General features: G+C 34.6%; 1 protein-coding gene across 1 annotated transcript; it reads left to right on the top strand.

Annotated features, from left to right (window-relative positions):
* The first annotated feature begins 1,556 nt into the window (after positions 1-1,556).
* LOC127878070 (uncharacterized) lies at positions 1,557-5,095 on the top strand. The gene is made up of 6 exons (XM_052424486.1): positions 1,557-1,941; positions 2,226-2,290; positions 2,934-3,108; positions 3,505-3,639; positions 3,770-3,841; positions 4,176-5,095. Exons 1-6 carry the CDS (start codon positions 1,786-1,788, stop codon positions 4,764-4,766), a joined length of 1,194 nt encoding a protein of 397 aa, XP_052280446.1. The 5' UTR covers positions 1,557-1,785; the 3' UTR covers positions 4,767-5,095.
* Positions 5,096-11,687: the final 6,592 nt, after the last annotated feature.

Here is an 11,687-nt window from a genome sequence, read left to right as displayed (position 1 = left end):
CAAGAGGAGCTTTGATTTGAATTCTTATTTAAAATGCATTTAACTATCCATTTCAATTATGCGTAATATGAAAATTAAATCATGGCGTATCTGTTGCACGTGGTAAAGGCGCATTTATTATTATCTTAGCGCGCATATTGTATCAAATACAGTTCTTACATTTTTTTAGATAATTATCGATCGTATCGGCAAACGAGACTTGCAAAAGACTACAAAACAATTTCAATTATATCAAAGCCTTCGTCAACCAACCCATCGATGTGTGCTGGAATTCTCATATACAGAGTCCTCCAGTGGCGTTTATATTCGAGCCATCTTCGGAGCTGGCACGCACACATTTCAAGCCATATACAGCCTCTGGAACCGAGCTGGATAACGTTGTATGGTCGGCTATGCTGTTGCACGAGAGTGGACCGATCTTGTTAAAGGGAATTGCACAGTTCACACAAAAATTGAAAATGACCAAGATGTACAAAAAAGTAATGATTGTGTCTGGTCGTGACTTATAAACCGAAAGTACAAATTGATATATCCTTTAACAAAACGAATTTTGTACAAGAGTGGGCGAAATGACTATTGAATCTCCATGATTAATACATAATTTCAGAATCTTTTATAACATTATAACGAATAAACACTTTTTTTAAATATCACAGTGCAAGTACGAATTAAACATTTTATTAATAGTTACATGGTAAGAATTATGTAAAGTCTTAGTAAAATGACAAAAAAATGGCATACTTGCTATACACTATGAAAGAGGAATGAGCTCGATAATCATAGTTTTGATCCTTGTTTGTGCTATGTTTGTGCATTTACTATTGAATACAACTGCAAATATTTTTTATATAGTATGTTATAGAAATTCCTTTGATACTTGATCATTAACGTGTAAACGTTAAGTGTGTCACGTTACCAGATGCCTCGTCTAGACGTCTCATTTAGCAAGCGCAAACCGAACTAGAATAATAAGACCAAAGTCACAAATAAGATGTCATTTGTGACTTTTATTCAATTATTGTAGTGTTTTATATGTTATAAACACTTTGACACTTGAACATTTTCATCATCTTCCACGGTTATGAGAATGGGGCACCTGTTGATGTCATGCACTCTAACATAGTCTGTAATATGACCGGTACAATGTTTGTTACACATGGGTATATTGCTTTAAATATAGCTAATATATTAACCTCTGCTAGACAAAAAACAGATCGAAACAACCACACAAATGTTACGAAAATTGAGTTGTCAATGTCATATTGAATTAAAATTATTTAGTGAAATTCTATCAAACATTTATTTTTAACAATTTCGTTCAACCTCTATCCGATTAGGAAAGCGCTCAGGAAATCTTTAAATGAATTAAATGTGATATAATGAACGCTAGAATTGCGGCATTTTTGTAATTATTACCGGTGTACATTGTATTGTTTAAGTCGTTATTCTGGTCAGCAATATGTTTTATGAACCAGTTTGCAATTCATTTATACATCCACAGATATGTTGTTAACTTATTACAATTTCAAATTGTTATGTACGCCCAAGGTATTACCGACACAAATGATTCATGTTACACTTTCATTAACTGTCGTTTTTACATTTATTTCAAAAGCATAATGCCTGCACATCACAATGTACGTTGGTATGCAGCACAATTGTCTATTTTCTTATCGTATGTTAATGGTGGATAATCACACAAATTATTATATTATATTATCATGTTGTTAACATATCAGAGCAGACGGAGTAGATATTCACAGAAATTAATAGCAAAGCAATACGATGGCTGTGACAGTAGACGAGCTGTTTACGAAAGACCTGAATGACTTGATGAAGGTTACTGAAGATTTGCTGGATACCAAGGATCCTGATAAGAAGGCGTTTGTTACAGAGCGCATCAGAGACATGCAAGCGTTTCTTCAAGAAAAACAATTGGAGGTATACCAGTTAAATGCACAATTCTTGTGGCTATTGTTTATATTTATTTTACAACATACATTTATGCGTGCGACAAAAAATCATAGGTCGTAAAACATCGGACAAAACGAAACAACATATGTCTATTATAACCGATACAACAATATTATAGAAGACTAATAGTATACAAATTCTTATCGCCAATCTGTGTGCAATCGTTTGAAGGACAAATAACAATTTATCAAATATCGTAGAATAGCCATAATAAATGATATAAAATGAGAACTATATCTTTACGAACACAGGCAGAGAAGCAATTGCAAAAGGAGATAGACGAAGATGAGAAAGAAATCAAGTCCGTGCAAGACAGGTAATTATTTAAATCTCAAATATACAAAATAAACGTTTTTACATTTCTTAATCACCAAGAGTAATGCTTAAGTCTTGATATGCACGTTGTAGAAGAAAAGTTAGTATATATATAATAATAGTAATTAATGCAATAAGCAGTAATAACAGAATAAATGCAGCATGTAAGTTCAACAACAGCTGTCAGTGGCACTGCTGACATTAGAAAATAAAAAAGTTACTCGCATGATAACCTAAAAGTACGTGTTGTTACTGCTACTAGTGTTGTTGTTAACTATATATGCGCCGGTCTCTGAGAAAACTGGGTGTAGTATATTTGCGTAAAGTATCATGTCAGATTACTTTTGCAGTCCACAAAGGCTTACAATGACGACACTTTCCGCCTGTACTAGATTTTCGTTTAGACGAGACTTCCTTTAAACTAACAGGTCCATATACTAGTAATCGGAAAAAGTCGTCCCTGGTAAGCCTGTGTGGACTGCACATGCTAATTTGGAACAATACTTCACTCAAATTCATTCAACCCGTGTGCCCAGAGCCCGGCTTATTTCTATTGATGTAGAAGAATCCGCGTTGTGTGTTGTTATTGTTTTTTTCTTTGAAAATCAACTGTGAATATTTTATAATGTTCTGTTTTACACAAGGATTGTAAAGCTGCGCGATGGAGGGGTGGAGGATCCAGTGGGTGATACTTTGGACCACTTGAAGTTATGGAAGGACCTGAAGGACAATGAGTGGAAAAATGTCTACTGGTTCTTTATTCGTGAGACTAGGGAACCAGTGCAACTCGTGCACGAGAAGTTGCTCACGATTCTCAATGTAAGTACATCCGGGAGACGAGGGAGCCAGTGCGACTCGTGTGTGAGAGATTGTTCGAGATTCTCAAAAACGTGTGTAATCAAAAGCGAACAATAAATTATATTGTAAATCGATACTTGCGATTTAGGGTTTATTATAACATATCATTCGATAACTTGATTAAGTCCGACACTGTTAACACTCCTTATTTTAAGTATTTTTTAACTTTGAATAAGGATCAGTTTATTTTATTGACGAAAACGTGCGTTTGTTTAGGTAAGGATCATACAAGGGTATAAATAGTATAGTGAGTAATATTGGTTAAAGGGTGCTCTTGAGTATGGATACAAATTGTGTGGCAATTGTTATGGCAATTATATTGGCAACACAATATTTTGTGTGTGTTTGCATTCTTAGAAAGCATACGAAGCTGCTGGGGAACATATGCGAGATTCACGTGCGCAAATTTTCTACCAGGTGATCCAACCTGGCGCCGCCTTTGAGAGGACTCGTGATAGACAGGAGGCTTTGAAAGCCTTCGAGAATAGAGAGGTACGCATGGTAAAGAATGTATTAAATGTACTCTTTTAAAGAAATGTTTTAAACCATGTATTTATGTATATTATTTTACTTTAATAACTACTTTAACTTAAGTTGTCTTTCATTCCTTCTCGATTTTCAGGAGGAATTAAATGATTTAAGTGCCCTGTGCCAATTCAAAGCAATGCCGTTTTGTATAGATTCAATAAAAAAGGTAAGCTTATTTTCATGTCTCTTTTCGCAATACGCATTTTCAAGTAAATGGTATAAACTTCGTAAATGAACTGTAAACAGTGTAGTTTTTAATAATTGCAAAACGTTTTGTAAGACAAAGTGTGCTTTAAAAAGGCTTAAATCTATCATCTATTTTTATAAGAATAAGTTAGACGATTTGAGTTAGCCCTTAGTTTGTTTTGCATAAGTGAACCCAAAAACTACACATCTTTTGTGACAGTTTGTTATGAAAATTGGTTACATTTTCTCTGGATATCTTCTGAAAATGCCCGCGCTCCAATTTTGTGAAAATAAAAACAAAAACTTTCTTTCAGAATATCAAGGATGCTATACTAAAAAAAGACAAAATTATATGTACAGTGCCAAACGCTTCCGATGAATTCCAAAAGGCAATAGATAACTACTTTATAAAATGCATCGAGTTTTCTTGGACGGCGGCCTTTAAAGATGTGTCTCCTATTCTGCTGGTCACTGATCCGAACAAAGAATGTCCAAAGAAACTTCTTAATAGCTTCGAAGGTCTCGATAAGTTAAATAAACTCTGTACTGTGGAATGGCCGGCTCTAGTTCAAGGGGATTCCATTATTTGTCCGTGGGTGTTGAGAGAAAGAAATCAGCTCCGCCCTACAGCTCCTCCGTACACTAAGGAAGAATTGCTAAATGTCGGGGCACACAGAACTGCACATGGACGCACCGTTGAGTCTCAGAGTCGGGCGGAGATGACGTCACCGATATTTACACGGAAACCACTTCTAAAACCTCCAAAAACCGAAAAGGCGATCAAATCCATTGAAAAGACTACCAAGCAGCACAAAATAGATGCATCAACAGCGTACAATGTGCCTAGTAAGAAGCAACCGAAGATACATGGTAACATGCGAAATAATCAAAATGTAAATTTTTGATAGTACAACCCTCTGCTTTATGTACTTAAAATGCATGTGTAGAGATCGATTGTGTGAAGGCGTTTTTTAGTATCACGCACTTTTGTGACCACGTGTTAAGGTTGACCACATAAATGAAGAAATCATTATTGTGTTTGTTAAAACTACCATTGTACACATTTGGAATTTGTTATGTCTATATGTTTGACGTCTTAACACAGTTTCATAACAACGTTAAAAAGCCAATATGATAATTATGAAGTTGATAGTAAGTATATTCAATAACAAAGCAGCGTATGTATATACGTTGTAAAAATGTTTTGTTGTGTGTATAAAGGTCATGATTGTTCGATTTCGTGTTGTTTCATCTTAGTGCGTTCACGTATGACGGTCAGTGTAACATTTCGACTCCTTTTTCATTCAAATTAATATTGAATGTTATCTTTAATAACGAATTAAAACAAAGTGGTCACTAGACACACGTGTGTATCAATATTAAATCGGAAATGGAAAATGGCTCGTATGGCATATGCGGCCCGCGTAGCTCCAGACCAGCCCGAGCAACCGCGCAGTCTGGCCAAGAGATTCGCTGTCCGCTACAAAGTAACGCAATGTTTCTTAGTCTTATTAGCGGACATACTTCGCGGATGCGCATGCTGATCTCGAGCTACGCTGGCCGCATATGGCATAAGACCTGTTGTTCATGAAGCGCTTCTTTTTATAAATGTAGTTGACATGCCAGTGCGATTGCAAGAAATCGTACAGGATATGTCCGCAGCAATAACAGATGTGTCTCCTGCTATAAAATTATGGTATCTGAAGTAACAGTTGAGTTTAGAACAAAATCAACTATACAGGCATAAGGCATGCTATATCGTATAAAAATAAGTTGTTATTTTTTAAATAGTAATACTGATTCTAAACATAACTTGGATTATATATGTTACAAATGAAGGAATGTAACCAAGTTATAGTAAATTATGTCAACAATTGTTAAATATAAGAATATTACTCACTTACATAATATGCGCTTAAAAAATATAATAATTGTTAAACAACGTAAAAAAACCAATCCAAGATCTGAACATAAAAAAATGCCATTCTTATTACACCTTCACATATATTTAAAAACTCATAAACGAATGCAAATAATATTCCCCTTATTGCTTTTTATTAGTCAGACAGCCTGTTTTGTCGTTCTAAAGTATGGCTATTGAACGATTCCGGCTAACAATCTCAATATAAATAAGTAAAACTCCAGCTGCTGGAGCAGTATTGCATTTCTATCATAAACAATTTGTTGGTCCTTAATTTAAATTATTGTATATGCTCATAACAGATCATTACAAAAAATGTTTTCTATTCACATAAGTTCAACTAGCTTCATTTTACCATGCATCGGCTCGTTTTCAAACAAGCTTGGGCTGTAGATGCCGCTTATGATGTCAACAGAAACGCATAAACAGGCCTTTGTATCAGTAAAATGCGTCACTTTAAAACATAGTCTAACACCATCTCTTCACATCAGATTACGCTCAAGGTATTGACCCACAACACACATACTTTGAAAATGCATTAATGCATCACTTAATCAAAGAAGCAAAGATATAAAGAAATAATGTGTGTTACTAAAACGTGCACATGATATTCCAGTGTATTTAAAAACAAAACTATGATGTTTAAAACGTAATACTTATTAAAACATTCAGATGATTACCTTTTAAAAACAAATACGTGACTGAATATATACATTCTTGCTTTATAAAAGGATTTTAGGGATGAAGATATCACTTATTTTTCGTTTTATTATAGATTTTTAGTAACTATTTTAACCACATAAAGCACCAGTGACTGTATATTTGAATTTATTTTTATTTGTTACAAATTATTATGATCTTTTGCAATATCTCTATATTAACAATTTTTCCTGTCAAATATAGGATGTGAGTTTTTAGTCGTTTGATTACAATTGCAAATTGCACTACATTATCGGTAGGTCACTGTAAAAAACATACTCGTCATTCAATATAAGAGAATACTATGCATTATGTATTAAACTTCGCTATATAAAATACAAATTGGACTACATTTTATGTTTGGTTAGAACACTGGTACTTAGCGCCTATTGTGCAAGTCAGACTTAAAATGCATTTATATGTGTTTTCAAGCAAAAATACTATTCAAGGGCGACATCTGCCGTCATTGTGGTTGTCTAGCGTACTTACACGGTCATGTCTTTTATCCATGTGTATGTCGCCTTTGGTGTTATTTAAGCATTATTTTAGTAATTACTAAAAACATAAGCGGTTAAAGTGTTAGAGGTTTTCGGAATTTTATTGTAAATACGATACGTAACTTGAATACCATTTTATGAAAACATATTTGTGTTTATGTGATTGCTGATTTTTCGATTTTATTAAGGTTAACCTTAGCCAATTTATATCCAACCTTTCCATTTAAAAGGTTAAAATATCAAAGATATCGTGGTGCAATTCATATTTAAGTTATACTTGGTGCAGGCTGATGCCTTATTTTTTGTGTATTTGAGTGTGTGCATTCATGTCACATAACTCGAGTAAATAACGTCCATAATGGTTTAATTCCCGCCCATCATGGTGGTTTATATAACAATTCGGATCACTTAAAAAAATGACGCAAAAGAAACGAATGAAATCAAAATCTCGCTACAAAAACGTGAAAAGCCAGGATTCAATATGGCGACACATTTTGCATTCCGACTCTTTTAAATGAACATTCTCACGGGCAACTATCTTGTTGATTTGTCAACAGCCTCAGGTTTTACATGGTACTGGAAAGTTACCAAAAAGATGCAGTGATGTTTTTACCAAGATTGCCTTTGAAATTTTAAGATTGCAGTTGATGTTTGACTGCATGTGTTGGTCAACATGGACAAATTCATCCATATACCGTAATTACTATAAGTTTTCGGACAATTAAAAATAATTATTTGTTCGTGTCCAAAAATTCAGTTACGAAATTTTTTCAAAAATTACATGTGTGCGAAAATTTAGATTAAAAAATTTAAGGTGTTCGAAAGTATAATTATATTGAAATAAAATCAATTAATCAATGCACAATTATTTTATTGTGATTTACTCTTCTTTTCTGCTATAGAAACATAAATACAACTTCAAAGCTTTGCTTATTCTTGACTTAAATGATATAGAACAGAAAGGTAAAAACATAAAACATTCTGCTTCCTAAGTAGGACGAAATTTTTCCAATGGTGTTGGGTTAATCAATTGTTTTCTACCGGTAAACCTGTTTTCTACCCAATAACGCGAATGTAAAGGTCCATTGCCCTCGGGCATGCTCTGCCAGGTTTAATTACCTTGATCCTCTGCCAAGTTTTATTACCTTGATCCGGTGGTAAAAATCCATGATCGAAGTGTCACAAGATACGCCAAAACAGGACCGAAAAACCTGTAGAATAGCGCTGTAAAAATACTGTCCGAAAATTAACAGACGTTAATTATAGACGAAACCCTGTATGTCCGAAAATTAAGAGACATTAACAATAATTATTTTTGCTATAAAGGAAGGTGTCCGAAAACTTCGATTGTCCAAAATCCTGGACATCCTGCAACTGATAGGGTTAGTGTACTCTTCTGTGAATTTGTGAGCTTTAAAATATTCAGCTGGTACCAAAGTTGTAAAGCTCAAGAAACATATTGTATATATTTATACTTATTTATATAAGGTGTCTTAGAAAAAACGGTGTATTTGTTTTCTTTTCCACATCATATTTTAATGTTCATCATTTATTGCATTATATTTTGACATGTTAAAACACCACAAGAATATTCAAGACAGAGCAAAAACTACTATTTAAGTTGAAACTCTCTAGCACACATTTTTTAAAATGTTGATAAAATTTCGAACTTTTAATTGCAGCAGCACCTTCTAAAGAAGAGTTTCATTATATAAGTGCATAGTAATTTAAAATCAAAGCGCTGAAGGCACTGACGTTGTTCGCTGTTGTCGTCCTTAATTAGCTTGTGCGCATTGCACAGGCTAATCAGTGTGCACAGGCTAATCTTATTTGACATGCATTAAGCCCCGTTTTCCCTGAAAGTAGCCAATATGTACAGATTTCAATGATAAACACTAGACTGGCCAATGTCGTCTTACAAGCTGGTAAATACACTCACTGCAGTAAGTTGAGCAGACGCTCCTAAGCATTCGTCGTCTGCAGTGCAGACAGGCAGCGGTAATCGTTCCTAGCATAGTGAGTTACGGTTCTTAGCGTAGCTAAGGCTTCTAAGCACATACTGATTTGCAAAACATGCTCCGTAAATATAGTCGTGAGCTAACGCTCACAACTAAAATCAAAGCGCTGAAGGCACTGAAGTTGTTCGCTGTTGTCGTCTTTTATTAGCTTGTGCGCATTGCACAGGCTAATCAGTGTGCAAAGGCTAATCTTATTTGACATGCATTTAGCCCCGTTTTCCCTGAAAGCAGCCAATATGTACAGATTTCAATGATAAACACTGACTGGCTAATGTCGTCTTACAAGCTGGTAAATACACTCACTGCAGTAAGTAGAGCAGACGCTCCTAAGCATTCGTCGTCTGCAATGCAGACAGGCAGCGGTAATCGTTCCTAGCATAGTGAGTTATGGTTCTTAGCGTAGCTAAGGCTTCTAAGCACATACTGATTTGCAAAACATGCTCTGTAAATTTAGTCGTGAGCTAACGCTCACAACTAAAATCAAAGCGCTGAAGGCACTGAAGTTGTTCGCTGTTGTCGTCCTTGATTAGCTTGTGCGCATTGCACAGGCTAATCAGTGTTCAAAATCTTATCTTATTTGACATGCACTAAGCCCCGTTTTCCCTGAAAGTAGCCAATATGTACAGATTTCAATGATAAACACTAGACTGGCCATTGTCGTCATACAAGCTGGTATATACACTCACTGCTGAAGTAGAGCAGAAGTATTTGTCGTCTGCAGAGCAGACAGGCAGCGGTAATCGCTCCTAGCATAGTGAGTTGTGGTTCTTACCGTAGCTAAGGCTGCTAAGCACATATTGGTTTGCAAAATATGCTCTGTAAATTTAGACGGCCGCTAACGCGACCAATTAAAACCGATGTAACTTATTGATTTGATTATATTTATATCAAACACTTATCCTATTAACCAGAAAGCCATGATAATTTAGTGAAAATAATATCAGCACGATATGTTTGCAAAGTCGTCCCAATGACCTTGGCTTAGATCACTTGATTATAAAATAATTAAGGTTTAGCATTCGATAATACTATACAATTTACAAATGTATATAATGATAAGAAATCTTTAGATATTTTGCGGAAACCAATTATACATGCCTATACGACATTGAACTTGACATGATGATCACAATTTTATAGGCTTCTTACTTTGAGATTGACCTCTGATCTTATGACCTCAAAATCCAAAAGAATCAAACAAGTTTACTTTACATAAATAATTTCTTAAATACATAAATCCTACCATATGCAAACAATGCATATGTTAAAAAATGCATTTAAATACGTAAGCGAATGAAGATAATTGTGTACACACGAACACAATGAAGCAATTTTCCATGTTTTTAGAGGTACCAAATGCACATGTATGACACAATATTTGCCAATCTGCAATTCAGGACCGTTTATTGGAAATTGTTTATAATGCTTTTTCTGCCGCTAGAATCGACAAGCTGCGCGATGGAGGGGCGGAGGATCCAAATATATCATATTTTAGTCTTTTAAGTAGTAAAACGAAAATGTGTTATTTCGATTCCGTGTTTGTTTCCAGTATTTTCACGATTGACGATGTCCCTTTCATTTCTATTGCTTTTACATTCATATTGATAAAATCAAATTGAATCTATAAATAAATAAATGTTGTTAAACGTTATTATTACCTAATACACTTATGTATATACATTACAATCGTTAATGTTAATCACCAATGTAAAAACTTATTTGTATTGCACAGGTGTGCATAGCGATAGATGTGTGTGGTGTTACTGTAACCCAGTTGTGTTTGTCTTTGACATCCCAGATACAATATCATTATTATTTTGAAGCATCTTCAACGTATACCATTTTTAGCAACAAAAAATTGGTTTATTGAAAAGTGTCAAAATCCCTTACCTGGGTTTAATTTAAGTCACTTCGAGGAAAAAGACGGGTTGCTGTGATGAAATTAGATTTTATCCGCGTCAGGCGAAAATCAGGATCTTCGCTGTTCACTATAAATTCGCTAAATATATCGCGGCCTCAAAGCGGATGGGTTATTCCAGACCAGTCTGCCCGAGTTAATAATTAAGTTTCGCTTAACGCGGCTCGTAATAGTGTTCATGCCACGTAGTTAAACCATAACTAGGAGCGACAATTCTGATCGGTATTGTCATAAGCAGTGAAAGATTTGTTGCCCGCTATTAAATAACTGAAGCTGAAGACGTTGTTAGTCCACAATTTATTATATAGCCATAATGTATCTATTAAAAAAATGGTTTACTTATTTTATGTCACACATGACTCTTATTAATGCTAGCATTTTATTTGTCACAAATGATGGCATTTTAGTATTTGAAAATTATGTAAATAATGGTTACATGCCAATGATAATCATACTCGCTAATCTACGCTGCGACAAAGGACTTATCCTTGTTAAATAACTCATAAACTAAGACAAACTAAGAATTCCAAAATCTGATGAGACAAAATACCATTCTTACTTCATCTTTACATTTATTTTAAAAATCCTAAAATAATGGAAATGATATACCTCTATCGGTCAGAAAAACGCTCGCTTTCTATCGGTCAGAAAAACGGTCGATCTGATTTATAGCTATGAACCAATGCGGGCTAATAGTCTCAAGAAAGTTCATAAGAAGAATGTTTAATTAACCAAAGTTTAACTGTCTTGAGTGTATACCATGCATCGGCAAG

The sequence above is a fragment of the Dreissena polymorpha genome, chromosome 4 (assembly GCF_020536995.1).
Source record: "Dreissena polymorpha isolate Duluth1 chromosome 4, UMN_Dpol_1.0, whole genome shotgun sequence".
In the NCBI taxonomy this organism is placed as follows: Eukaryota; Metazoa; Mollusca; class Bivalvia; order Myida; family Dreissenidae; genus Dreissena; species Dreissena polymorpha.
Note: the sequence above shows the minus strand (reverse complement) of the source record. Positions and strands in the feature narration are given on the sequence as shown.

Coding starts and splice junctions, on each gene's coding strand:
- LOC127878070 (XM_052424486.1), top strand. CDS start 1,786: ATGGCTGTGACAGTAGACGAGCTGTTTACGAAAGACCTGAATGACTTG. Junction 2,291..2,933: donor ATCAAGTCCGTGCAAGACAG/GTAATTATTTAA, acceptor GTTTTACACAAG/GATTGTAAAGCTGCGCGATG. Junction 3,109..3,504: donor AGTTGCTCACGATTCTCAAT/GTAAGTACATCC, acceptor TTGCATTCTTAG/AAAGCATACGAAGCTGCTGG.